At 40.2% G+C, this 27,332-nt stretch overlaps 1 protein-coding gene across 1 annotated transcript in view; it reads left to right on the top strand.

Annotated features, from left to right (window-relative positions):
• LOC139711543 (uncharacterized) overlaps positions 1-27,332 on the top strand; it is a 31,837-nt gene that overhangs the window by 4,120 nt on the left and 385 nt on the right. The window contains exons 2-5 of the mRNA XM_071623418.1: positions 928-3,333; positions 14,250-14,412; positions 24,453-24,643; positions 25,895-26,016. Coding sequence (XP_071479519.1) covers positions 928-3,333; positions 14,250-14,412; positions 24,453-24,643; positions 25,895-26,016 — 2,882 coding nt within the window. The remainder of the gene's footprint in view (positions 1-927; positions 3,334-14,249; positions 14,413-24,452; positions 24,644-25,894; positions 26,017-27,332) is intronic.

Genomic DNA, 27,332 nt, shown 5'->3' with positions numbered 1-27,332 from the left:
AACGTGTTAGAGTCCCACAGACACAGATGCATTCTTTAGGACACAGACAGCATTCAGCGAAACATGTTTAACTCACAGATCTTCGCAGGAGCCTTTCTCCTTCCAATTCTGATAACAAATTTGCTTGTGTCTGAACAATTTTCAACTCCTTTTGCATCAGGAGGAAACCTTGGTGGCAAAACACCCACTTCTGCATTTTCTCTCGTTGGAGATTTTCACTGTCATGGAAGTGTTGCAAATACAAACAGCAAATTTCTTCAAGCTTCATGGGTCACTTCGATACATAGTTTCTCAGTTCCTCATATTAGGTTCAAGCCTGAGCAGAAGAAGAAATCTGTTTACATGTACATAGCCATTCTTCTGATTATCCGATCGCATGATACCGAAACCAATCCAGGACCACGCAAACCAAAATTCCCATGTGGTGTTTGTCAAAAAGCAGTTGGCTGGTCTAACACCAGGACAGCAGTGGCTTGCGATAACTGTGATACCTGGTATCACACTGATTGCATGGGCATGTCATCAGAGTCATATGATCGAGTCAACAAATCCAATGTCACTTGGATATGTAGCAAATGTGATACACCCAACCATAGTCTATTCCTCTTTGATTCATATTTATTTGACTCGGACAACAAATTCAACCTCCTCGATGACTGTAGAAATGATTCAACTCGTATAAATAGCGCGTCAAGTCAAGAGACTTTAGACACAGTGTCAAACCCAGGATCCCCCGTACATCACTCTTCACCAATTAAGAAAAACCTTAGAAGAAAAACCGAACCAAAACCCCTGAAGGTTTTAACAGTAAACCTACAAAGTTTGTGTGCAAAAAGGGAAGCTTTCTGGGAGGCTGTTGAAAGCAGCCAACCAGACATCATCATCGCAAATGAAACATGGCTCAAACCATCAATTCTAAACTCAGAGATAATGCCTCCTGGATTTAACACCCCATTGAGGAAGGATCGCCCTGACGGCTATGGTGGTGTCCTGCTTGCTACAAGAAAGGATCTAACTGATTGTGAAATCAAAGTTGAGTCTACTTGTGAGCTGACAGCCACCAAGATCCAAGTCTGCGGTCAACAACCCTTGATCGTCATATCGTCATACCGGCCTCCCAAGAACGACATGGCTTACGCGCTGGAAATGTGTCAAGCTATCAGAGATGTCATCATCAGCAACCCATCTGCTGTAGCTTGGGTCAGTGGGGACTTCAACCTCCCAGACATCAACTGGTCGACGGGCTCCATCGAGAGTCATCAGTACACAAACGCAATCAACAAGCACTTCCTGTCCACCTTCTCTGATGCTGGGCTCACACAGATCATTGATTTTCCTACACGAGGGGAGAAGACATTAGATCTATTTCTTACCAACAGGCCATCACTGATCACCAAATGTGTACCTTTGCCAGGTGTTAGTGATCATGATATGGTTCTTATTCTCTCTGATACACGTGCAAAGAGACAAAAACCTGTACGCCACAAGATTTTCTTATGGAAAAAGGTTGACATATGCCGCATGAAGTCAGAAGCTCTCACGTTGAGTGAGGATTTTGTTGAGGAAAACTCTTTCCAGACAGATGTTGATACTTTATGGATGAAATTAGCGAATGGACTCCATCAAATTTTGGACACACTAGTCCCGTCTAAGTTTAGCTCAACACGTTTCAGTCAACCATGGATTAATGCCAACATCAAACGCTTATCCAGAAGGAAGAAGCGAGCCTTAAAACAAGCTCGGAAAACTGGAAGATCAGGAGACTGGACAAGATACAAATCCATGAAGAGTATTATGCAGAGGGAGTGTAGAGTGGCTTACAACACATTTATCAGCGACATGCTCAGTGAAGAAGACGGCAAACCTAAAAGATTCTGGTCTTATATAAAAAGCACTAGGTGTGAAAACTCAGGTATTGCACCTCTGCTGAAGGACGGCTTTCTCCAGAATGACGCTCACATTAAGGCCAACCTACTGAATGAACAGTTCTCTTCAGTGTTTACACAAGAGAATATGTCCAACCTTCCTGACCTGGGTGAAAGCCCTCATGCTGCTGTTCCATTTTTCTCAATCAGTCAAGAAGGGGTCAGGAAACTTCTTGCCAACATCAAACCCCACACAGCCTGTGGACCAGACAATTTACCAGCCCGTCTTTTGAAAGAGACTGCAGATGAACTAGCCCCAGCTCTCTGTCTCCTGTTCAATGCAACTCTCCATCAAGGAAAAGTTCCACAGGACTGGAAAACTGCAAATGTTACCCCTGTCTTCAAGAAGGGAGACAAGCACAAGCCGGACAACTATCGCCCGATCTCCCTTACGTCCATCATCTGTAAGACTGTTGAGCACATCATTCACAGCCAGATCATGCGCCATCTTGACACCCATGGCCTACTTGCAGAATCCCAATTTGGCTTCAGGCGCGGTCACTCGTGTGAGTCGCAGCTACTGATTACCGTTCAAGATCTCGCTGCAGGACTCCGAGATAAACAGCAGATCGATGCTGTCTTACTAGATCTCTCCAAGGCTTTCGATCGTGTCCCACACAAGCGGCTCCTACTCAAACTCCACTTCTACGGAATAAGAGGGCAGCTCCTATCCTGGATCCATGACTTCCTCCAAGGGCGCACCCAACGAGTGACAATCGAAGGGGTCAAGAGTGACACTACTACTGTGTCTTCAGGTGTGCCCCAAGGCCCAGTGTTGGGGCCTTTACTTTTTTTGGTATTTATAAACGACCTTCCTGAGTATGTATCATCATCTATACCCCTTTACGCTGATGATGCCCTTATATATCGATCCATTGAGTCACTTCAGGACACTGAAGCACTACATCAAGATCTAGCAAATGTCCAGGAATGGGAGAAAAGGTGGCTCATGTCATTTAATCCCGACAAGTGTGAAGTGCTACGAATTTCCAATAAGCGTAGGAACATCATCGCATCAAACCCATATTTGATCCATGGGACAGCACTCCCTGTCGTGGATGAAGCCAAGTACCTTGGCGTCACTATCCAACGAAATCTCAGCTGGAAATCTCACATAAACAACATTTGTAAGAGGAGTAACCGCACCCTCGGTTTTCTTCGGCGCAACCTAAGGAGATGCCCCCAGGCCATTAAAGAGCAAGCCTACAAAACTTACATCAGGCCAACCCTAGAGTACTCATCCTCAGTATGGGACCCACATACCAAAGAACTCATATCACAGATAGAGACAGTGCAACGACGTGCCGCCCGCTTTGTGTTGTCTGATTACAGACAGCAAAGTAGTGTTGCCCTAATGCTACAGAAACTACAGTGGCAGTCACTCAATGACCGCCGTGCCCACAACAAGGTAATCATGCTATATAGAATCATGAATGGCCTTGTGGCTATCCCCGCAGCCCCACCCTACATATTCCCAGCTTCAGGAGGAACAAGAGGTCACCATCTACAAATCAGACAACATCATTGCAGAATCCTAGCATACCAGCATAGCTTTTTCCCGAGTGTGGTCTGTCTATGGAATGCTCTCCCAACCGAAGCGGTGTCAGCCCCATCCATTGAGGTCTTCAAGCACCGCCTCTCGTCAGTCACCCTCCGTTAAAACAGCAAGATATTTGGTTTTTACTTGCACTTTTATTTTGTCCTCCTCTTTTAATTTGTGTGTGTGTGTGTGTGTGTGTGTGTGTTCACACTGCATTCTGCACTACACGTGTTCCCGTGACCGCGCACCTCACTGCACTCAGTACGACTATACTCTACTAAGAGGGATGTACTTTAATGGAAGAAGAAGACTTTCACTGAGTGCTTCACAAGTATGTCTGCATTTACTGAATCTGCATAGAACAACATGTTCAATAGCATTAGGCAAAGAAAGGTACCTTATTTCTTCTCCTATCTGCATATTCCTGTAACTTATTAATGCATGAACAAGTTTTGCAACATACAATAATGCACGTTAAAAAAAAGCCAAAATGTTACATGAATTCAGTAGGTACGGAAGATCGTGTTAGCAATATCATTTTCTATTTTTTATTTGTAACTGTCTCTATGTTTCATGAGATGTATATACATGAAAGAAAGTTATTATTCAGAGGGGTGAAGGTTCAGATGCGAGTTTCTCCCCTTTGTCTCCCTCTACAAATTAAATTTGTTAAGATCGCAACTGCTGCTCTGTACAAACATGTCGCAAAAAGGAACCAGTGAGACTCGAACCTGTCATCTACTGCTTTCCGGGCACTTCCACCAGGCTGTCCCTGGTTTCAGATTTATATATATATATATATATATATATATATATATATACATATATATATACATTCGTTTAAAACCCGATCTGTCAGACCAATGAAGATATCATAGTAAGACCTCACTTGCGTACCCTCACTTACATACAATCTGGCATATGTTTTTGTTGTATTTTCATCACCTCCTAATTCGTTGACTACCATTATGGAGCTAGTCTTCTTGGAACTATATATCAACACCAATTATCAATTTGTCCACAATAATGGCAGAAATAATGACAACATAAATTATACAAAATATATTACTGTGCGACACGCATGGCAACTCGCAAGTTTCTTATTTGGAAGAGATTTATTAAAAACTACAGCGGGATGCTAATATACTAACTTTATTTCTGCAGCTCCACCTTGTTACAGTGGCGTATCTAGGGGGGGGGGGGGGCAAGGGGGGCACGTGCCCCGGGCGCCACTCCTTGGGGGCGCAAAAACGAAAAAAAAAACCGAAAAAAAAGAAGAAGAAGAAAAAGAAAAAAAAACGAAGAAGAAGAAGAAAAAAAAAAAACTCGCCCGGAAGGAGGGGGGGGGGGGGAGGGGGGAGGGGGGGAGGGAGAATGGGTGGGGGGGGGGGGGGGCAGAAAACCAAATCAAACAAGAAAAAAACAAAACATGATGATGACGCGGACAAAATAACAATGTTTATTGTGTTCACACAAGAATTCCATGTTCTGTCAGCTGAAATACACAAATTTTCGGCTCACTCGCTGCGTTCGCTCGACAAAATTTATATAAATAAAGAAGGTAAGAACAAAACGTGATGATGACGCGGACAAAATGACAATGTCTTTTGTGTTCACACATGTCAATTTATATTTGTGACACTGCACCTCAAAACAAACAAAAAGTCGCCAGACATGAATTTTTAGTCAAGACCATATTCTAAAAGGGGAGACTTTAAGCTTTAAAATGATGTATAACTCAAATCAAATGGACTCTCCTAACCTATCTAAATATTGGAAAGAAAGCACAAACTCAGGAAAAGTATGAACTGAGAAAAGAGGCTCTGAAGTACAGTGTCTATTCAAGCGCTTAATCTTTACCAAACCGTGCTGGCTGTGCGATGAATGGGACGAAAAAAAAGGAAGTAAAACACCAGAGTAACAACAATGAAGAGATTATCAGATTAAACTGAAATTGAGCTTGCCTCATTAACACATTCTGTCCATATTTAATGCCAACTTTCAAAGCAGTAGCACTATCCTTTCAAAAGTTATTAGAGTTGAAAGTGAAGAGTGTGGACAAGGTTTGTCAGAAATGAAAAAAGGATTCTAAAGACACACCTAATCACACTATTCTACCAAAAATGTTCGAGATAAACTGCTAAAAAAACACACCTTCCTGCCTGTTTTACGATATCAAATTTTAGCATAATGTAAAAGAAGACCCCCTCTTTCAGAAAATATGAAAAAGTCAAGTTCGACTACACTGCAAAAACAGCGGTGTTAGATTTAACACCACTGGTGTTGAATCTAACACCGGCCGAACTTCAATAAAGGACCACACCATCTGGTGTTGAAGTAACACCGTCTCTGGTGTTAAAATATCCAACACCCATGGGTGTTAAAGGGTGTAAAAATATACCAACACCAGCCTCGGTGTTTTTTCAACACTTAAGAGAGTGTTAAGAAGTTGACACCATAATGGTGTTCATTTGACATCCCAACACCGGTTATGGTGTAAGTTCAACACCCGTGGTGTTAAAATATACCAACACCAGCTTTGGTGTTGCTTAGATTATTGATAAGTTGACACCACTTTGGTGTTCTTTTGACACCCTTTAACACCAATGACGGTGTAACTTCAACACTATTTGTTGTTAGAATCTATACCCCAACACCTGTCATGGTGTTATTCTAACACTTCAAAGTGTTATAAGTTTGCATTATTTGGTGTTTATTTGACACCACAGAAGTGTTGATTCAACGCTTCAGAGTGAGAAATAAATTCCAAGTGATGCCAACTTATTAACAATTTGAAGTGTCGATACCTCGACATCATTTCACACTCTCCACATTCAATCGCACAAAATAACACAGTAATGTAAGTAGGTGAAAGACAGTCACGTGCTACTAGGTTGATCAAAATATTTAATAAATTCTGTCTGTCTCAACAAAACACAATAATTCTATTACATGTAATGAAAGCCTCATCTCTACAATATAAGTATCAAAATGGAATACCTTTGACCCTTTCAGTTGGTTCTTTGATTATCTATGCAAATGAGATACATTATGGCTATTGTAGGCTAAAACATCAAATTTAAATACTCACTCTGAATACCTTTGGCCTTCTTGGCACTATCAAGTTGAATTTTCAAATGAAATTGATACTAGTATTATATCTTCTTGGCTCTATCATTCAAATGTTCAAATTGAATTACCTACTCGGCTGTATAATTCAAATATTCAATATAGATCATCCAGTCTGGTTGTAAAATGTTAACATAAAAAAAAATAATACTCTTTCTTTTGATCAATGCTATTGCAAGTGACGATACAAGCATGTGAAATTCGGATCATTTAAATATGCAAATGACACACATAAGGCCTTCTTGGGCCAATATTTTCAACTCGAACTGGATGTAATTGATACCCCCTCCTAAAACTTAGAGAGTTAGCTCAATTCACGATATTCTTGTATGCCTTTTGTTGAAAAAAAAAGTACAATGTAACAAAAGTTCTTACCATAGCAAGATTACTCAACAGTGAGATCAGTGTGCGACTCATTTTAAGATTACACTGGTTACATGAGCGAAACCTCAAGTCAAATGCTAGAAAACTGAGGGAGCTTACCCGATTCACAGTATTTTTTGTTTGATTTTCATTTTAAAAGATGGTTGCCATTACATTAGCACTCTGTGCAATATTTCAGGCCAGATGCTCAGAAACTGAGGGAGATTGCATAATCAACTGTTGTGTAAGTTTTTAATTTGAAAATGTCACTGCCATGATAACACTTTCTTTGACCGATACAAAAGATGACATTTGCACATTAGCGCACTACAGTGGTCACGTGCCAAATTTCAAGTCAAATGCCTAAAACATGAGGGAGTTATGAGTCAATCACAATACAGTGTATCTTCGATTGCTTTGTATTAAAAAAAATAATAAGTTAGCATGGCAACGCATTGTTTAACATTGACGAGAAAAGTGTTTTGCACATCTAGAATTTATCTTGTCACAATATATAGGTGTCATATCTCAAGGTTATTGCTAAAAATTGAGAGAGTAAGCTCAATCCACTTGTAGTTTATACGATTCTCATTACAAAATACCATTAACTTGACAACATACTATTTGACAATGATGAAAAATAAAATTTGCACAGGTACATAATACAGTGGTCACATGTGCCAAATTTAAAGTCAAATGCTCAAAATCTGAGGAAGTTAGCTGAATCCACATCGTACTTGTGGATGATTTGTATGAAGATGCTGTTGCCATGGAAACAGATTTATGACCCCCACAAAAAGTGTCTTGCACGATAACATATCATCATAGTGACCATATGTATCAAATTCAAATTTAAATGCTAAAAAAAAAAGAAACTAAGAGAGCAGCGTGATCCACACAATTTTGTATGATTTGTTTAAAAACTGCAATTGCCATGGCAACAGATTTCTGGACAATCAAATTTCAACAGAATTGATTTAAAACTAAGTAGCTTGATCCACATTCTGTATTTGTAATCTTTATGAAAATTTGATGTTACCATGGTAATGCATTACTCCATACTGACACATGTAAACTAGGACATGTAAAAATTACAAGGTCGTTGTTCAATGTCCCCTGGACTACAGGTAATCACCTCCTCATCAAAAACTGTCGACTAATGAAGAGTACTGCTTCATCAACTGTATATCATCAGTCTCTATCTCGGTTCCTCCATAGAACTGGACTTGGAGTATCTTCACAGTTTCATTGTCACAATGATGATTCTTCAAGTGTCTTCTAAAACCATTGAACGAATCAAATTATGTCCATACACAGGCCCCCTGGGCGCAATTTATTGTTTGTCCATCACTCAGTCCATGTTCGTATGGCAAACAGTGAAAAAAAAAAGCAGTTTCAGTGGGAACTCCTAAAGAATGCATCACTTCATTATCTATTTGAAAGTTTAGATCTCGGTTCACGAACTCTGGGTAATTCCAAATGTCCAAAGGTTGATGAGAGGTTTTGCATACCGTAGACAAAACACATATTTAATGTGCTTTGAACAATGTGTCGAAGGCACTCTGAATGATATCACCAGGGCAGGGTAGTACCAAGTGGTCAACAATGAAGTAATACATGGTACACATGTATGTTATCCTTCTGACGTCCTCTGTCAAGCAAGCTGCATCTTCTGATCTTCAAGCAAGCAAGCTGCATCAAGAGCTGCATCTTCTTCTGCTCTCCCTCTTCAAGTGGTGATTAAAACTAGCATCAGGCTGAAAATGTAAGGAAACAATGAAAAACAAACAGACATTGTATGAATCTATTACAAATAAAAACTAGACAAATTTGACTGTGACCTTTATTTCAATTCCATAATGCAATTTGATAGACTCAGTCATACATAGGCTTAACACATTTTATTCACATTTATGATTATTTTAACAGATTTCAAGCTATCACACACACGGAGGGATGGACTACTCAAAACCATAACAATTCAGGCACCATTTCTTGGCAGAGGATAATAAATGGATCTTATTCCATTTTACTTAAAGATCACTATAATTTCACAATTAAAACTCACTTATACCTATTTTTTCTTAAAGAAGCTTTGAAATCTATCACTTTTTTCTTATTCGTGACTGATCAAAAAGCAACTTCAAAATTTTAGCCTACATATGGGGAAGACAATCTTTAAAGTTCAAGGATCGACTTTTAAGCATTCACGAGTAAAGTTCTCGTCGACATCAGGACATAACCCTGACAAAGGCAAGTGCGCAAAAATATTCACAACATCCAAAAAAAAAAGTTAACCTGTGAAACATTGAAAAGCAAGTGATCTTAATAAATTACATAGTCCAACAACACAAAAAAAAACCCAGAAAATTTCCCTTGACCTCGAATTTCTTTTCTAATACAAAAACAGATCATAGAAAGTAGAAAATGCACAATCAATTAAACTCGTACAAAATCAATTTCATTTTCAGAATACAAAAGTACTCTGAGTTCTAATTGCCTGTCCAAAATGACTCATAAAGGCTTGTTCAGATATGATGAGACAAACTCCGGCAACATTTTAGTGCACAAATCAATGCGATATGAGATGGTAAAAAACAAACAAATAAACAGATCAAAATGCAACAAAACAAAACAAAAACACTGAGGCAAGAGGAATATATTTTGCCACACAGTGGCAAGAAGTTATGGTGCAATCAAACTCAAAAGTAAGTGAAGACACAATGTCATGAGTTTATCTTTATCTATTTTTTTTTTTTTAGTCATGTGCATTCATTAACATAATGAAAGTGGCGTGGTTCGGCGCACCATATCTGAACACTAAAAATGTCAGGGGGTTTGTCGCATCATATTTGAACAAACCTTATAGTCATGTAGACTTACCTTTTGAAATCGGATAAGGTAGTCTATAGCCAAAGCCACAGAAATCTTGCACAATCCTTGCGCCCTGGTTCACAGGTGGAAGCAGATAGAGTACAAGAAGGATTTGCAGTTACTTACATTCTATGCTGTGTTGTAAGAAATGCATGTTATATACAATATATTCTACGACTCATTAAAAAGTATCCAGGTATCAACAGAAATTATCAGTGAATTGCACTGCATAATCAGGGAGCATTAAGTAAAACATATGATCCTTCATGTAGGATGAACCCATGGGTTGTTGTGTGGCTTCTATAAAAAAAAAACAAGAAAAAAAAAACTCTTCTTTATTTCATCAGCATCTCCAAAATAACAAAATTACATTACATATTGATTTGTGACTGTGAACTTTTATATTACAATTGAGTTTGGTGAAATCCATTCATCTGCCTTTGAAAAATCAAAGTCACAAGATATTTCCTGCATTTTTTTTTTTCATAATGAAGGGCATCTGACCCTTGATTATTGACCTCATGACCCTCATCGACTCCAGGGAAACGTTTGATAAAATGTATTGTCAGATGGAAAGATTTCAGCTACTTATAAAAGTTGTCACCAATGACAAGTTTTGTGGAACGCCCCCTGGATTTACATAGCCTTACCAAGTTTCATTCACAGATGATTGTTTTCAACTTGCGGCATGATACACAAGACACGATATTGGATGGATAGACATCTAGAACATAAAAAAGGGGCTTTCAAAACTTATAGTATTGTGCATACCTTGACTGCTACCAGGTCTGGTGGTACACTATTTGATGATTGCTCCAAGTCTCATGAATCCACATCAGATTCAGTTTTCCGCATGTGTTCTCCCAGCAAACTCAACAGCTTGACTGTGGTTTCTGAAGGCTTTCCTCTTGCTAGCTTGACAAGACCTTCCACCAAAAACTGGCCACTGCTCAAAAAAGCTTGGCATCGTTGCCTGGGAGGAGTGAGAAGTACTGTTCAACCTGCAAGTGTAAGGACCATGAACATACATAATTATCAAGTGGCTACAAGTCCGCAAACTGTCAAACTGGTGCGCAAGGTGTGATGCACTGGCTTAGGATTCAAAGTACTGAACATCCACATAACTGCACTAGTGTATTTACTGTATACAAGTGCATGAAACAGATTTATCTTGTGTGCATGAAAGATTTGATCAGAACTGCAGAAAACAAAGGGTTTTGTTCAGGTGGCTTCAGATTAATTCAGTCGGTGATTCTATTATATATACCTACTTGAGATATGCTCATAATTTCAAGTTCGTTTTAATTAGCCACGGGGGGGGGGGGGGGATTAATATCCTGCTTCCAGGTATTCGTCATCTTTATGCAGTGTACATTTATGCAAATATTATTTGAGGAGAAATGGAAAAATCAAATGCCATTTTGCAATTGATCTACTCTCATTTTCAAGGTTTTTTTAGATAGATAATAAAAGGTCTTTTTGCAATTCTGTCATTTTCAAGATTCTCAAGTGCACTATTGCCAATATCATTAAGTGTGGCAATAACATAAGTATGGGGAAGAGGCATATTCCAGAAGGGATTTTTTTTTTCAAGAGATTATTTCAACAAATACTACCATCAAAGTAGACGTACATGTATATTCCCTCACCTGAATCATGAAAAAAGTGATGATACATGTATGCCATTTTGACTCATTTGTGAAATTTAGGATCAGTTCTCAGACAGAGAACAACTGCCAGTTATTAATGGGGGCTGTGATTCTGTTTCTCGCTACCCTTGAACTCGCACCTTAATACAATTAGATCTAGTGCACTGTCTTAACATGGACACGGTGGAAATACCGGTTTTACATGCATGTGACGTCATCAACTTTATAAGAGCATATTCTTATATAATGTAAATTTGTAAGCGGTTAGCAAACTCATAAACAGTAGTACTCATATTAGAAACTAGTTAGTAGATTCTAACGTAAGATCCACGCGCAAACACTAGCGTCATATATAGGCCCCTACGTTCCTACGTGTAGCTACTGAAAACATCACGTAACCTGTTGTGATAAACAAAAATCGGGTCGGGAGAACCCCCCCACCCAGCCCCTTTAATCGGGTATTTACGCTGTTTTTAGAGCGATATTTGCTACTAGTACCTAGTACTAATTTAAACCTAGTTCAGTTTGGACCTAGAACAGTTACAGTAGGCCCTACAAAAAATATAGTAGGCCTAGGGGCCTACCAGTATACCTACGAACATGTACAAACCTACGAACATGTACACACAAACATTGTTCGAACTTCGTCTTCGTGCACGTCAGTAGCGGGTCGGGTTCATTGGTTACAAATGATTTGCGCGCTAACAAAGATCCGCACCAGAGCCTCAGAGGTAAGAAAACTACATCAATAACAATACAAAATGCCACGGAACCTTTTATATTTAAAATTTGATGATATTTTTAAAATGCAATTATTGGACAAAGGAACCCTCAGCGAAATTCGGACTCAATGCACCACTGCAGCGCGTTGGTGTTATGGCCTATTATGTATGGCAAACACTATAGGCTACTTAGCTGCGCTACATACTATAGTATTATGTGCGTGCAAAGACAAAGTTGTCTATAATATGCGATGAAATCCGTGAAAATCATGCACATCGTTTATGATAGAAAATAACTGGTACAGGAAATAATTACCTTAAAAGATACTTATCCCTGCTGACAGACTTAGCAAAGTCACCATCATAGATTCAATGTCATTTTTAGCCCCAGACGACATCGAAAACCTGTCTATCGCGATGACAGACGTTGACGACTCCGCGCCACAGCAACAAATTTCAGGCATTGGCATGTGTAACCAATGAGATCATCGGACTGCGAACACGTGATCTTCTCTGGTGGACAACTAACACCGATACGGTGTTATTAGTGAAACCCCCCTTTTCATGACAAAACTATAACACCAGTTGGGTGTCATTTTAACACCGAGAATCTAACACCCAATGAATGAGAGAATGTTGGTGTTAAATTAACACCGAAGGGTGTCAAATTGTGTCAATTTAACACCAAATTTAACACCCACAGTTTGACACCCGGTTGGTGTTACACTTTTAACACCGCATTTTTTGCAGTGTAGGTTGACCCATTTCACTTATTTTCAGTCCTCATGCAAAATCAGTGTGTGCGACTTTATGTTCGTTTTGAGGTGCACGGTCACATTTAGCAGGCAAAATGTTTCACGGAGCAGCGGCTGCAATTTCTTTCGTTCTGAAGCGATCGCCAATTGGATCAGAAGAAGGCGCCAACGGTTTCGAACATACGGGGGGGGGGGGCGGGGCGCAAAAAATCAAGCATGATAAGAACAAAAAGTAATGATGACGCGGAAATATACAAATTTCGGCTCACTCGCTCGTACAATTTAGAGTATTTTTTTCAAGTCCACAGTTTGTTGGTATAAATCGTTATCTATAAGGCCGTCACTATATCTTGATCAGAATTATAAGATTCAATAAGCAAAAATGACAAGAATTCAATGTTTTGTATAAAGCTGAAATACAGAAATTTTCGGTTCGCTCGCTGCGCTCGCTCGCCTAAATTTATCAAAAAAAAAGAGAAGAAGATGAGAACAAAATGTGACGATGACGCGGACAAAATGACAATGTCTTTTGTGTTCACACATGTCATTTCATATTCAGCAGGAAATTTAATGTTACACGGAGCAGCGGCTGCAATTTCATTCGTTCTGAAGCGATCGCCAATTGGATCAAGAGAGGACGCCAACGGTTTCGAGCATGGGGGGGGGGCGCAAAAAAAAAACAAATCAAAAAAGATAAGAACAAAACGTAATGATGACGCGGAAATATACAAATTTCGGCTCACTCGCTCGTACTAATTTAGAGTACTAGTATTATAAGCCCTCATCTATAAGGTCGTCCCTATATCTTGATTGGAATTGTAAGATTTAATAAGCAAAAAATGACATGAATTCCATGTTTTGTAAGCTGAAATACAAAAATTTTCGGCTCGCTCGCTGCGCTCGCTCGCCAAAATTTATCAAAATTCATTACATTTAAATCATCCTCAAAAGACCCCTTTTAAGTGCTTGAAAAAGCATATCATGTGGACTTTGTTTAAAGTCCCTACCGGGATGGGGTTGGGGTTGAACACTTTTTCAGAAATTAGGGGCACAATTTTCGCGCTTGCCCCGGGCGCCGTTTTCCCTAGATACGCCACTGCCTTGTTATCATGGGATAAGATCAGTGTCAATTTGCCTTATCTGTCTTGACTTATCTAGATGTAATAATGTTTGAGAAGGAAAAAATGGATTATGATTTTGACAAACTTTTTGTTCATGAAATTATTACATGGTCTCATCCTATTCTTGATTAAAAAAGAAAATGCGTGTGTATTTGTGTTCTATCAACACAGTTTAACATAGCGGACAGCGATCGTCTGACGCGCTACCACACCATACATCCGCCTGTGAAGGCCAGTGGTCTCTCCTTGAAAGTGACGAGTTACAAACCGGTGCCAAAGTACTGGCTGTGTATGAACATTGCAGTGCACGGTCATCCCATCGTCAAACACCTAGGTTTGTTATATAATAATGATGATGATGATGATAATGATAGCAATAGTAGTAGTAGTATAGTAGTAGTAATGATAATGATAATGATAATGATAATGATAATGATAAATATAATGATAAATATAATGAATAATAATTATGATAGTTACAGTAATTATGATATTAATACATGTAATAAGGTTTAATTTACACAGGATAGCCTTTTCAGTGTTGTCACTACTCTAACCAGAGGGCCCTGCTGTTATCATTACCCAAGCGCTGCCAGGTATAGGCAGCTACCCATTTATTCACCCGGGTCGAGCGGGGCATAGCGGGTAAAAGCATTTTGTCCAAGGACGTAAGCTCTGGACGGCATTCGAAGTCGGGTTCTCCGAACGGGAGTCGGGAGTTTTATCTACTATGCCTAGGCGCCCCCACAACCGTCTGGAAAAAAAACGCAGTGCAGAACCCAGTGTAAAATTTTGGCCTTTCAACAGTGTGAGCATAGAGTCCCACACTGACTTCACATGGTCGGACACACTCCTGTGAACGGAAGCCCAAGGTTCGAGGCTGTGTATTCACAGAGTTACCTGCAAACTGTGTGGATAGTGGATACCCTGTGGATACCCTGTGGATACCATGGACACTCAATACGAACACATACCGTGGACGCTGTATTCTTTCAATCAAGAATGATTCTCCGTAGATTCTTCTACGCTCAGATAGTCTGTGTACTGTAGAGCTGAACCTTGTTTTACAGTCTATCCAATGTTTTTTTAATGTATTTACTCTATTTCGAGAGTGCTGAATCCAAATCTGAATGATCGAATTCATGCATTCTTGAGGGTTTAAAGATATTCAAAATTGCAGCCAATTGGCCGCCATATTAAAATCTTAATGTCTGTATTTCTTTATAAGTAGTGAAAATGTCATAAAATATATATTTTTTTTTCAAGGGTAGGGAATCCGAATCTAGATGATTAAAGTCTGACATTCTTGATGATTTTGAGATACTCAAATGGCCGCAAAATAATGTGAAATTCCCATATATTTCTTTTTAAAATGTGAATAAATTGACAATAAATCGATGGTTTTCCCCTTATTCAAGTGTGCTGCATCCGAATCTGGTTGATGAAAGTCTCGCATCAGTGAGGTTTTTGAGATATTCAAGATTGCCGCCAAAATAGATATCCGAATAGATAGATATATCAAAATAGATATCTTGAACATCTCGAAAACCTCGAGGATTCAAGAGTTGCATCAACAAGATTCGAATTCAGCACCTCCGAAATAGGGTCATTGTCATGTTCGTATTACATTTTATTAATTCACCTTTTATAAGGAAATACTTGGGTATGGAAAAAAATCCTCATTGAAACAAAAGTTAAATCAACCAGATTTGTATTCAGCACCCTCAAAATAGGTTAATCAGTTCGATTTATATCACATGTGGGATTCATACGGAAAGACTTAATATCAAAATTTCAATTTTGGCCTGCATTTTGAATATAAGGAAATGCTTTGAATAAATTTGAATTTATATTTAGCATCCTCAAAATAAATTTGAATTTGTATCCTCAAAATAGGGTAATCAGTTCGATTTATTTCAAATGTGGGATATATACCGAAAAACGATTATCAGAATTTCAACTTTGGTCTGCATTTTGAATATCTCAGATCCACAGGGATACAAGAATTGCGGTATCCATAATTGGATTCAGAATTTGCATCATCCATATTATTTTGGATTTCGCACCCTCAAAATATGGTAGAACTATATTTTCATGTCCAATTTTTCACCATTTACTAGGAAATATATTGGAATATCCGTTTATGTGGCCAATTTGGCGACCATTTTGAATATCTCAAAACCCTCAACGATACAAGAGTTGCATCATCCAGATTCCAAGGCAGCATCCTCGAAATAACGGGAAACCATTCAAAAAAAAAAAAAAAAAAAAAAGGTTGGGTAGAGGGTAAAACAAGGTTAGGCCAAAAATTTGACTGGGGCACCCAAACTAAGTTCTATCAGGAAATGAACAATATTAATGTAAACTTTAGATGCACATTGATGTCATACAATAGAATGGAATAAACAGACTGAACGTAGAGGGAAATGATCAATTCTCTGTTTGCATTGTGAAGCAAAATGGAACTATATAGTCTATACACATACCAATATGCTGGTTCGTCGTGATCTTGTAAGAATATGGAGAACATATCGTTTACAACAACGAGGAAAGTTAGCAGACAAATCAGACGATTATCGATATACTTACTAGCACGATAACTCTTTTGTTCCGTGAATGTCGTTGCAATAATCAAAATATCCATTATGCGGTGTGCATTGCAGAAATATTCACATGTGAGGTGGTTTATTGTATCGCCCAGCATGTATGCCGGAGGATACTTTGGATTCAGGAGCGTTACGTCGTCTCCACCGCTGCCTCCGCCGGCGCCGCGTTACATTCTTGTCTGCACTCCAGCGGCCACGATAACGCCTTGACGGATTTCTTTGAAATTTTTGTATGGAGGCCCATATTGCTAATACATGTGTATCTCTACACCTATAACTTCAAATGATGCTGCCCCCGGTGTGCTGTCTTTTATGGGGTAAAATGTCTTATTTTTGTGTGCGCTCTAAAGGCTACATTTGTGAACGGATTTTGTTCGAATTTTGTAAGGTGGTTTATCATGATGTAATCTACAAGCCTATAGCTTTGGATGTGCTGCCCAAGTGTTCCGTCTTTTGTGGTCAAATAAATATCATGTTGTTGGCGGATGGTTTGTGTGCGCTCCAAAGGCTACATCATTTTGTTAACGTATTTTGTTCAAGTTTGGACAGTAAGTCTACCATGATATTCATTACAAGCCTATAGATTGTGGATTTGCTGCTCCTATAGTATTTCATCTTTTATAGGGTCAAAGATAATGTTGGTGGATGGTTTGTGTGCTATCTATAGGCTACATTTGATAACGGATTTTGTATAAAGGTCTACCGTGATAATATATTTTACAAGCCTGTAGATTTTGGATCTGCTGCCCCCAGTGTTCCGTCTTTCGTAGGGTCGAAGGTCACACTGTTCCTGTCCCTCCCAATCCCTCCCATTTCCCGTCACTACATTCCGTCGCTCGCATCTCCCCCCCCCCCCCAATTTTAAACGCAATCGTGCATCAGGACATACCCCATTTATTTTTTGAAAGTGATCAACTTAAAGGAGGTAGTTGACAGTTCATCTTCAGCGACACACATCGAAAATAGATCATGGGCGTACATCATTGCCCTACATCGACATAAATAAGCACTGAATTGATTCGTAGGTTCGAATCCTGCTCGAGTATGTACGCCCATGATTTTTTATGATGGCTACTACTAAAACACTGATCAATTCAGTGCTTATTTATGTCGATGTAGGGCAATTTGTCAATCAGTTGCAATGAAAACATCTCGACGGAAGAATACCGGGTATCATGAATTTGAATAACAAAGCAGTACCCGCTGCATGCTATAAGGATTAGAACCGACACTTGCTGTCGGGCGAGAGCTCGGTGGTCTAGTGGAGGTGACGCCTGTCCGGTGATCAGGAGGTCGTAGGTTCGAATCCTGCTCGAGTATTTACGCCCATGATTTTTTATGATGGCTACTACTAAAACACTGATCAATTCAGTGCTTATTTATGTCGATGTAGGGCAATTTGTCAATCAGTTGCAATGAAAACATCTCGACGGAAGAATATCATGAATTTGAATAACAAAGCAGTACCCGCTGCATGCTATAAGGATTAGAACCAACACTTGCTGTCGGGCGAGAGCTCGGTGTTCTAGTGGAGGTGACGCCTGTCCGGTGATCAGGAGGTCGTAGGTTCGAATCCTGCTCGAGTATGTACGCCCATGATTTTTTTATGATGGCTACTACTAAAACACTGATCAATTCAGTGCTTATTTATGTCGAAGTAGGGCAATTTGTCAATCAGTTGCAATGAAAACATCTCGACGGAAGAATATCATGAATTTGAATAAGAAAGCAGTACCCGCTGCATGCTATAAGGATTAGAACCAACACTTGCTGTCGGGCGAGAGCTCGGTGGTCTAGTGGAGGTGACGCCTGTCCGGTGATCAGGAGGTCGTAGGTTCGAATCCTGCTCGAGTATGTACGCCCATGATTTTTTATGATGGCTACTACTAAAACACTGATCAATTCAGTGCTTATTTATGTCGATGTAGGGCAATTTGTCAATCAGTTGCAATGAAAACATCTCGACGGAAGAATATCATGAATTTAAATAACAAAGCAGTACCCGCTGCATGCTATAAGGATTAGAACCAACACTTGCTGTCGGGCGAGAGCTCGGTGGTCTAGTGGAGGTGACGCCTGTCCGGTGATCAGGAGGTCGTAGGTTCGAATCCTGCTCGAGTATGTACGCCCATGATTTTTTATGATGGCTACTACTAAAACACTGATCAATTCAGTGCTTATTTATGTCGATGTAGGGCAATTTGTCAATCAGTTGCAATGAAAACATCTCGACGGAAGAATATCATGAATTTGAATAAGAAAGCAGTACCCGCTGCATGATATAAGGATTAGAACCAGCACTTGCTGTCGGGCGAGAGCTCGGTGGTCTAGTGGAGGTGACGCCTGTCCGGTGATCAGGAGGTCGTAGGTTCGAATCCTGCTCGAGTATGTACGCCCATGATTTTTTTATGATGGCTACTACTAAAACACTGATCAATTCAGTGCTTATTTATGTCGATGTAGGGCAATTTGTCAATCAGTTGCAATGAAAACATCTCGACGGAAGAATATCATGAATTTGAATAACAAAGCAGTACCCGCTGCATGCTATAAAGATTAGAACCAACACTTGCTGTCGGGCGACAGCTCGGTGGTCTAGTGGAGGTGACGCCTGTCCGGTGATCAGGAGGTCGTAGGTTCGAATCCTGCTCGAGTATGTACGCCCATGATTGTTTATGATGGCTACTACTAAAACCCTGATCAATTCAGTGCTTATTTATGTCGATGTAGGGCAATTTGTCAATCAGTTGCAATGAAAACATCTCGACGGAAGAATATCATGAATTTGAATAAGAAAGCAGTACCCGCTGCATGCTATAAGGATTAGAACCAACACTTGCTGTCGGGCGAGAGCTCGGTGTTCTAGTGGAGGTGACGCCTGTCCGGTGATCAGGAGGTCGTAGGTTCGAATCCTGCTCGAGTATGTACGCCCATGATTTTTTTATGATGGCTACTACTAAAACACTGATCAATTCAGTGCTTATTTATGTCGAAGTAGGGCAATTTGTCAATCAGTTGCAATGAAAACATCTCGACGGAAGAATATCATGAATTTGAATAACAAAGCAGTACCCGCTGCATGCTATAAGGATTAGAACCAACACTTGCTGTCGGGCGAGAGCTCGGTGGTCTAGTGGAGGTGACGCCTGTCCGGTGATCAGGAGGTCGTAGGTTCGAATCCTGCTCGAGTATGTACGCCCATGATTTTTTATGATGGCTACTACTAAAACCCTGATCAATTCAGTGCTTATTTATGTCGATGTAGGGCAATTTGTCAATCAGTTGCAATGAAAACATCTCGACGGAAGAATATCATGAATTTGAATAAAAAAGCAGTACCCGCTGCATGCTATAAGGATTAGAACCAACACTTGCTTGTCGGGCGAGAGCTCGGTGGTCTAGTGGAGGTGACGCCTGTCCGGTGATCAGGAGGTCGTAGGTTCGAATCCTGCTCGAGTATGTACGCCCATGATTTTTTATGATGGCTACTACTAAAACACTGATCAATTCAGTGCTTATTTATGTCGATGTAGGGCAATTTGTCAATCAGTTGCAATGAAAACATCTCGACGGAAGAATATCATGAATTTGAATAACAAAGCAGTACCCGCTGCATGCTATAAGGATTAGAACCAGCACTTTCTGTCGGGCGAGAGCTCGGTGGTCTAGTGGAGGTGACGCCTGTCCGGTGATCAGGAGGTCGTAGGTTCGAATCCTGCTCGAGTATGTACGCCCATGATTTTTTATGATGGCTACTACTAAAACACTGATCAATTCAGTGCTTATTTATGTCGATGTAGGGCAATTTGTCAATCAGTTGCAATGAAAACATCTCGACGGAAGAATATCATGAATTTTAATAACAAAGCAGTACCCGCTGCATGCTATAAAGATTAGAACCAACACTTGCTGTCGGGCGACAGCTCGGTGGTCTAGTGGAGGTGACGCCTGTCCGGTGATCAGGAGGTCGTAGGTTCGAATCCTGCTCGAGTATGTACGCCCATGATTGTTTATGATGGCTACTACTAAAACCCTGATCAATTCAGTGCTTATTTATGTCGATGTAGGGCAATTTGTCAATCAGTTGCAATGAAAACATCTCGACGGAAGAATATCATGAATTTGAATAACAAAGCAGTACCCGCTGCATGCTATAAGGATTAGAACCAACACTTGCTGTCGGGCGAGAGCTCGGTGGTCTAGTGGAGGTGACGCCTGTCCGGTGATCAGGAGGTCGTAGGTTCGAATCCTGCTCGAGTATGTACGCCCATGATTTTTTATGATGGCTACTACTAAAACACTGATCAATTCAGTGCTTATTTATGTCGAAGTAGGGCAATTTGTCAATCAGTTGCAATGAAAACATCTCGACGGAAGAATATCATGAATTTGAATAAGAAAGCAGTACCCGCTGCATGCTATAAGGATTAGAACCAACACTTGCTGTCGGGCGAGAGCTCGGTGGTCTAGTGGAGGTGACGCCTGTCCGGTGATCAGGAGGTCGTAGGTTCGAATCCTGCTCGAGTATGTACGCCCATGATTTTTTATGATGGCTACTACTAAAACCCTGATCAATTCAGTGCTTATTTATGTCGATGTAGGGCAATTTGTCAATCAGTTGCAATGAAAACATCTCGACGGAAGAATATCATGAATTTGAATAAGAAAGCAGTACCCGCTGCATGCTATAAGGATTAGAACCAACACTTGCTGTCGGGCGAGAGCTCGGTGGTCTAGTGGAGGTGACGCCTGTCCGGTGATCAGGAGGTCGTAGGTTCGAATCCTGCTCGAGTATGTACGCCCATGATTTTTTATGATGGCTACTACTAAAACACTGATCAATTCAGTGCTTATTTATGTCGATGTAGGGCAATTTGTCAATCAGTTGCAATGAAAACATCTCGACGGAAGAATATCATGAATTTGAATAACAAAGCAGTACCCGCTGCATGCTATAAGGATTAGAACCAGCACTTTCTGTCGGGCGAGAGCTCGGTGGTCTAGTGGAGGTGACGCCTGTCCGGTGATCAGGAGGTCGTAGGTTCGAATCCTGCTCGAGTATGTACGCCCATGATTTTTTATGATGGCTACTACTAAAACACTGATCAATTCAGTGCTTATTTATGTCGATGTAGGGCAATTTGTCAATCAGTTGCAATGAAAACATCTCGACGGAAGAATATCATGAATTTGAATAACAAAGCAGTACCCGCTGCATGCTATAAAGATTAGAACCAACACTTGCTGTCGGGCGACAGCTCGGTGGTCTAGTGGAGGTGACGCCTGTCCGGTGATCAGGAGGTCGTAGGTTCGAATCCTGCTCGAGTATGTACGCCCATGATTGTTTATGATGGCTACTACTAAAACCCTGATCAATTCAGTGCTTATTTATGTCGATGTAGGGCAATTTGTCAATCAGTTGCAATGAAAACATCTCGACGGAAGAATATCATGAATTTGAATAACAAAGCAGTACCCGCTGCATGCTATAAGGATTAGAACCAACACTTGCTGTCGGGCGAGAGCTCGGTGGTCTAGTGGAGGTGACGCCTGTCCGGTGATCAGGAGGTCGTAGGTTCGAATCCTGCTCGAGTATGTACGCCCATGATTTTTTATGATGGCTACTACTAAAACACTGATCAATTCAGTGCTTATTTATGTCGAAGTAGGGCAACTTGTCAATCAGTTGCAATGAAAACATCTCGACGGGAGAATATCATGAATTTGAATAAGAAAGCAGTACCCGCTGCATGCTATAAGGATTAGAACCAACACTTGCTGTCGGGCGAGAGCTCGGTGGTCTATTGGAGGTGACGCCTGTCCGGTGATCAGGAGGTCGTAGGTTCGAATCCTGCTCGAGTATGTACGCCCATGATTTTTTATGATGGCTACTACTAAAACACTGATCAATTCAGTGCTTATTTATGTCGATGTAGGGCAATTTGTCAATCAGTTGCAATGAAAACATCTCGACGGAAGAATATCATGAATTTGAATAACAAAGCAGTACCCGCTGCATGCTATAAGGATTAGAACCAGCACTTTCTGTCGGGCGAGAGCTCGGTGGTCTAGTGGAGGTGACGCCTGTCCGGTGATCAGGAGGTCGTAGGTTCGAATCCTGCTCGAGTATGTACGCCCATGATTTTTTATGATGGCTACTACTAAAACACTGATCAATTCAGTGCTTATTTATGTCGATGTAGGGCAATTTGTCAATCAGTTGCAATGAAAACATCTCGACGGAAGAATATCATGAATTTGAATAACAAAGCAGTACCCGCTGCATGCTATAAAGATTAGAACCAACACTTGCTGTCGGGCGACAGCTCGGTGGTCTAGTGGAGGTGACGCCTGTCCGGTGATCAGGAGGTCGTAGGTTCGAATCCTGCTCGAGTATGTACGCCCATGATTGTTTATGATGGCTACTACTAAAACCCTGATCAATTCAGTGCTTATTTATGTCGATGTAGGGCAATTTGTCAATCAGTTGCAATGAAAACATCTCGACGGAAGAATATCATGAATTTGAATAACAAAGCAGTACCCGCTGCATGCTATAAGGATTAGAACCAACACTTGCTGTCGGGCGAGAGCTCGGTGGTCTAGTGGAGGTGACGCCTGTCCGGTGATCAGGAGGTCGTAGGTTCGAATCCTGCTCGAGTATGTACGCCCATGATTTTTTATGATGGCTACTACTAAAACACTGATCAATTCAGTGCTTATTTATGTCGAAGTAGGGCAATTTGTCAATCAGTTGCAATGAAAACATCTCGACGGAAGAATATCATGAATTTGAATAAGAAAGCAGTACCCGCTGCATGCTATAAGGATTAGAACCAACACTTGCTGTCGGGCGAGAGCTCGGTGGTCTAGTGGAGGTGACGCCTGTCCGGTGATCAGGAGGTCGTAGGTTCGAATCCTGCTCGAGTATGTACGCCCATGATTTTTTATGATGGCTACTACTAAAACACTGATCAATTCAGTGCTTATTTATGTCGATGTAGGGCAATTTGTCAATCAGTTGCAATGAAAACATCTCGACGGAAGAATATCATGAATTTGAATAACAAAGCAGTACCCGCTGCATGCTATAAGGATTAGAACCAGCACTTGCTGTCGGGCGAGAGCTCGGTGTTCTAGTGGAGGTGACGCCTGTCCGGTGATCAGGAGGTCGTAGGTTCGAATCCTGCTCGAGTATGTACGCCCATGATTTTTTATGATGGCTACTACTAAAACACTGATCAATTCAGTGCTTATTTATGTCGATGTAGGGCAATTTGTCAATCAGTTGCAATGAAAACATCTCGACGGAAGAATATCATGAATTTGAATAAGAAAGCAGTACCCGCTGCATGCTATAAGGATTAGAACCAACACTTGCTGTCGGGCGAGAGCTCGGTGTTCTAGTGGAGGTGACGCCTGTCCGGTGATCAGGAGGTCGTAGGTTCGAATCCTGCTCGAGTATGTACGCCCATGATTTTTTATGATGGCTACTACTAAAACACTGATCAATTCAGTGCTTATTTATGTCGATGTAGGGCAATTTGCCAATCAGTTGCAAATTTCATGTCCTTTATTATCTAATATGACATTGCGTGTACTTTTGTGTAACCATGTGTAGTTTTGACTTTATGAATTTCTCTCTCCTCCTGTGATCCATTTAGATGCAGTTGTGCTAGACATATAAATATGATATTGCATGTTCTGTTTTGTTACCATGTGCAGTTTTGAGTTCATGAGTTTTTCTCTTTACCTGTGATTTATTCAGAACAAGTTGTGCGAGACATTCCCGAATGTAACAAGTATGTCATCAGTCAGTTAGGAATGTCCAGTGGAAAAATAAATGACGACAGCATCAAAGCCTCGTCATCAGCTTACGGCTCAGCCCCTTATTTTGCCCGGCTAAATTATCCAAATGGCTGGAGACCCAGCAGTGCTGATTCGGCGCCATGGCTGCAGGTATGCGGGAGCCCCTCCTCTGGTCAAATGAGAAAGTTACATCATTGTTTATGGGCGTAAATGGATAAACATGGTGACTATTAGCTACTATCCTTTTGTGTTTATATCTAGCAATTATCTCTTACTGGCAAAAAAAAAAGAGACAGTGTGAGATGACAGAGCTCCATACATTCTCATCTCATGCGATTTGCAAGAATGATGATGTGAGATCTTTTTCATAAACACTTGTAAAACGTGAACAACGTAATGAAGTGTTAATTTTGATGTTTGCTGTCCTTGCTCCACTCTTATCAGTCGACTTTAAGATGGACATATAAATGGGATATAGGTGAAATGTGTAATATTTCAAAATGAATTGGACCTATCAGAGTTTAAATGTATGGAGAGGAAAAGCCCTAATACGAATGCTGCATTTAAGGATTCAGTAATGCATATCAGTTCATAACTTAAAGGGATTGTACAGTTTTGGTTGAGACCTAGTTTCGGGTTTCTAACATTTTTTGGTGAAATAAAGAGAAACCTCTTATGAAGTATGAAAGAACATGTAATTCTATGAGGAATTCAACGTTTATTTGATGAAAATTGGTTTTGGAATGGCTGAGATATCCAAAAAAGAACGATTCTAATAAAGTGTTGGACCCACACTTTATTACGATCACTTTGTTTTACTTTGTTTTTGGATGTTTCAGTCATTCCAAACCCGATTTTCATCAAATAAACTTTGAATTCCTCTTAAAATGGTATGTTTTGTACTATATCATAAGTGCTTTCTTGGTATCTCGCAAAAAGTTCAAAGCCCAATTCTCATCACCACCAGTACTGTACCATCCCTTTAAAGTTGATTTAAATTTTGGCTTAGTAAAAGGACAAGTTCGCAGTGTTTCAGTTCGCATATTTTCACAAATAACTGAAAAAACTTGTCGTGGGATCATCCGAGACGATGATCAAAAAGTCAATGTCGTTTGGAAAAGCCCGAGTTCAAAGTGCTTTCAAAGTGTCGTAGATTAGTTAGAATCTTAATTCAACGACGGCAAGTATATTTTTCGTTCTCTTCCTTGAGCAAGCGGATTTTCTAATTGATAGCACTTATGGCTAATTGATAGCACTTATAGCTAACCGTTAGCACTTATGCTCATTCGTGTGAACAATGGTATATAGATATGAGTGAATTTAGGGCAGTACCTTATCTGCAAACTTTTACAATACACTAAATCTGAGTTTGAGATATATCTCTTTTTCCATCTTGCTCAGATCAAGCTTCCTAAGATGGCTGTAGTCTACGGGTTTGTTGCTACAGTCAGATATGTCGCTACGTTGCACGCAGACGCTTCTTTTCACGTCAAATATGCCGAAAATGAAGACGAGGAGTTGAAGTATGCAATGGACCCTTATTTCAATGACATAGCAGTGAGTAAAGCGGCAATGTCATATCCAAAGATCATAAAGGCGAAAAGGATGTTCTTTCCTTAATTAGTATTTCCTCTTTCTTTTTTTTCGTCGTCCTGTTTGGGTATTTAATCAAACAGCCGATATCGATACAGTTTTGTTTTGGTTTGGTTTTTTTCTGCATCATATTGCGGCCTACTTTTTGAAGTTGTGTGTGTGTGTATGTGTGTGTATGTGTGTGTGTGTGTGCGTGTGCGTGCGTGTGTGTGTGTATGTGTAGGATGTGAGGATAGAAGGAGAGATAAATGGATAAGACGGGTACTGAGCGAGCGTTGGGGGAGAGAATTGCAAAGAGAGGGAGAAATTTCTTCGCATTACTGTATTTGTATGAGTCATACAGATTTCGTGCTGAAGGTTTATGTAATTACAGTGGGCCTAATATCTTGAAGATATGTGGTTTGCACCGTATGCATTTAGGACAATTCATGTATAAACATATCGACCATTCCCTCCCCCTCGTCTTTGAATCCATGTTTACTTAAGACAAACTTGTGCATTCATACCTTATCCGCCAATTCAATAAATTCCCGTTGCCTCTATGTAAGATCATTTTTTACAAAATCGAAATTCTTTTTTTTTCCCGGCTCTTAATTTTGGAAATCTCTAGATGTCAGCATACACGTGTAAGATTTAGAAGTTTTACTTTTGACATTAACATTTGTGTGTGTGTGTGTGTGTGTGTGTGTGTGTGTAAACTCCTATATAAAGCAGGCGCTTCACATTTAGGAATGCTATCGATTTAATTCTTAATTTTTCATTCGCTTATCCTCGTTTCTGCTTTTGTGTATATTTGTGCATGCGGTTGTGCGCATGTTTTTTGTGTCTTTGTTTGTTTGTTTGTTTGTGTAATTTCATTTTTTAAGGCAATTTGCCTAAGTTTCATTACTTCAATACATACTTCAATGTTCACGAGGGGGCTGCAAATTTACAAGCCAAGGTTTTCAGCAGTCCCTTCCATTTCCCACAAATTTTCTTTCATACTATACATTCCACGTTATATGAAGAGTTTGTTCGCAAAAACCGATAAGTCCATTTTTGAAGATTTTGAAGCACGGTCTCTGTCATAAAGTACAAAATAATACCTTTTAAATTATATATTGGTCACTACATATAAAGGTACATTTTTGAAGTTATGGTCTAAAGAAGGGAGAATTTTCTTATTACTCTCTGTATTTTTCTTGACCTTTAATCGCAGATATCTCCATTTGGCAAAAAAGGACTCATCGGTTTTTGCGAACAAACT

The sequence above is a fragment of the Diadema antillarum genome, unplaced genomic scaffold, assembly GCF_040938485.1.
Source record: "Diadema antillarum isolate AM-2024a unplaced genomic scaffold, OU_Dant_1.0 seq00001667_RagTag, whole genome shotgun sequence".
In the NCBI taxonomy this organism is placed as follows: Eukaryota; Metazoa; Echinodermata; class Echinoidea; order Diadematoida; family Diadematidae; genus Diadema; species Diadema antillarum.
The sequence above is the reverse complement of the archived record's forward strand: the minus strand, read 5'-3'. Positions and strand labels throughout refer to the sequence as shown.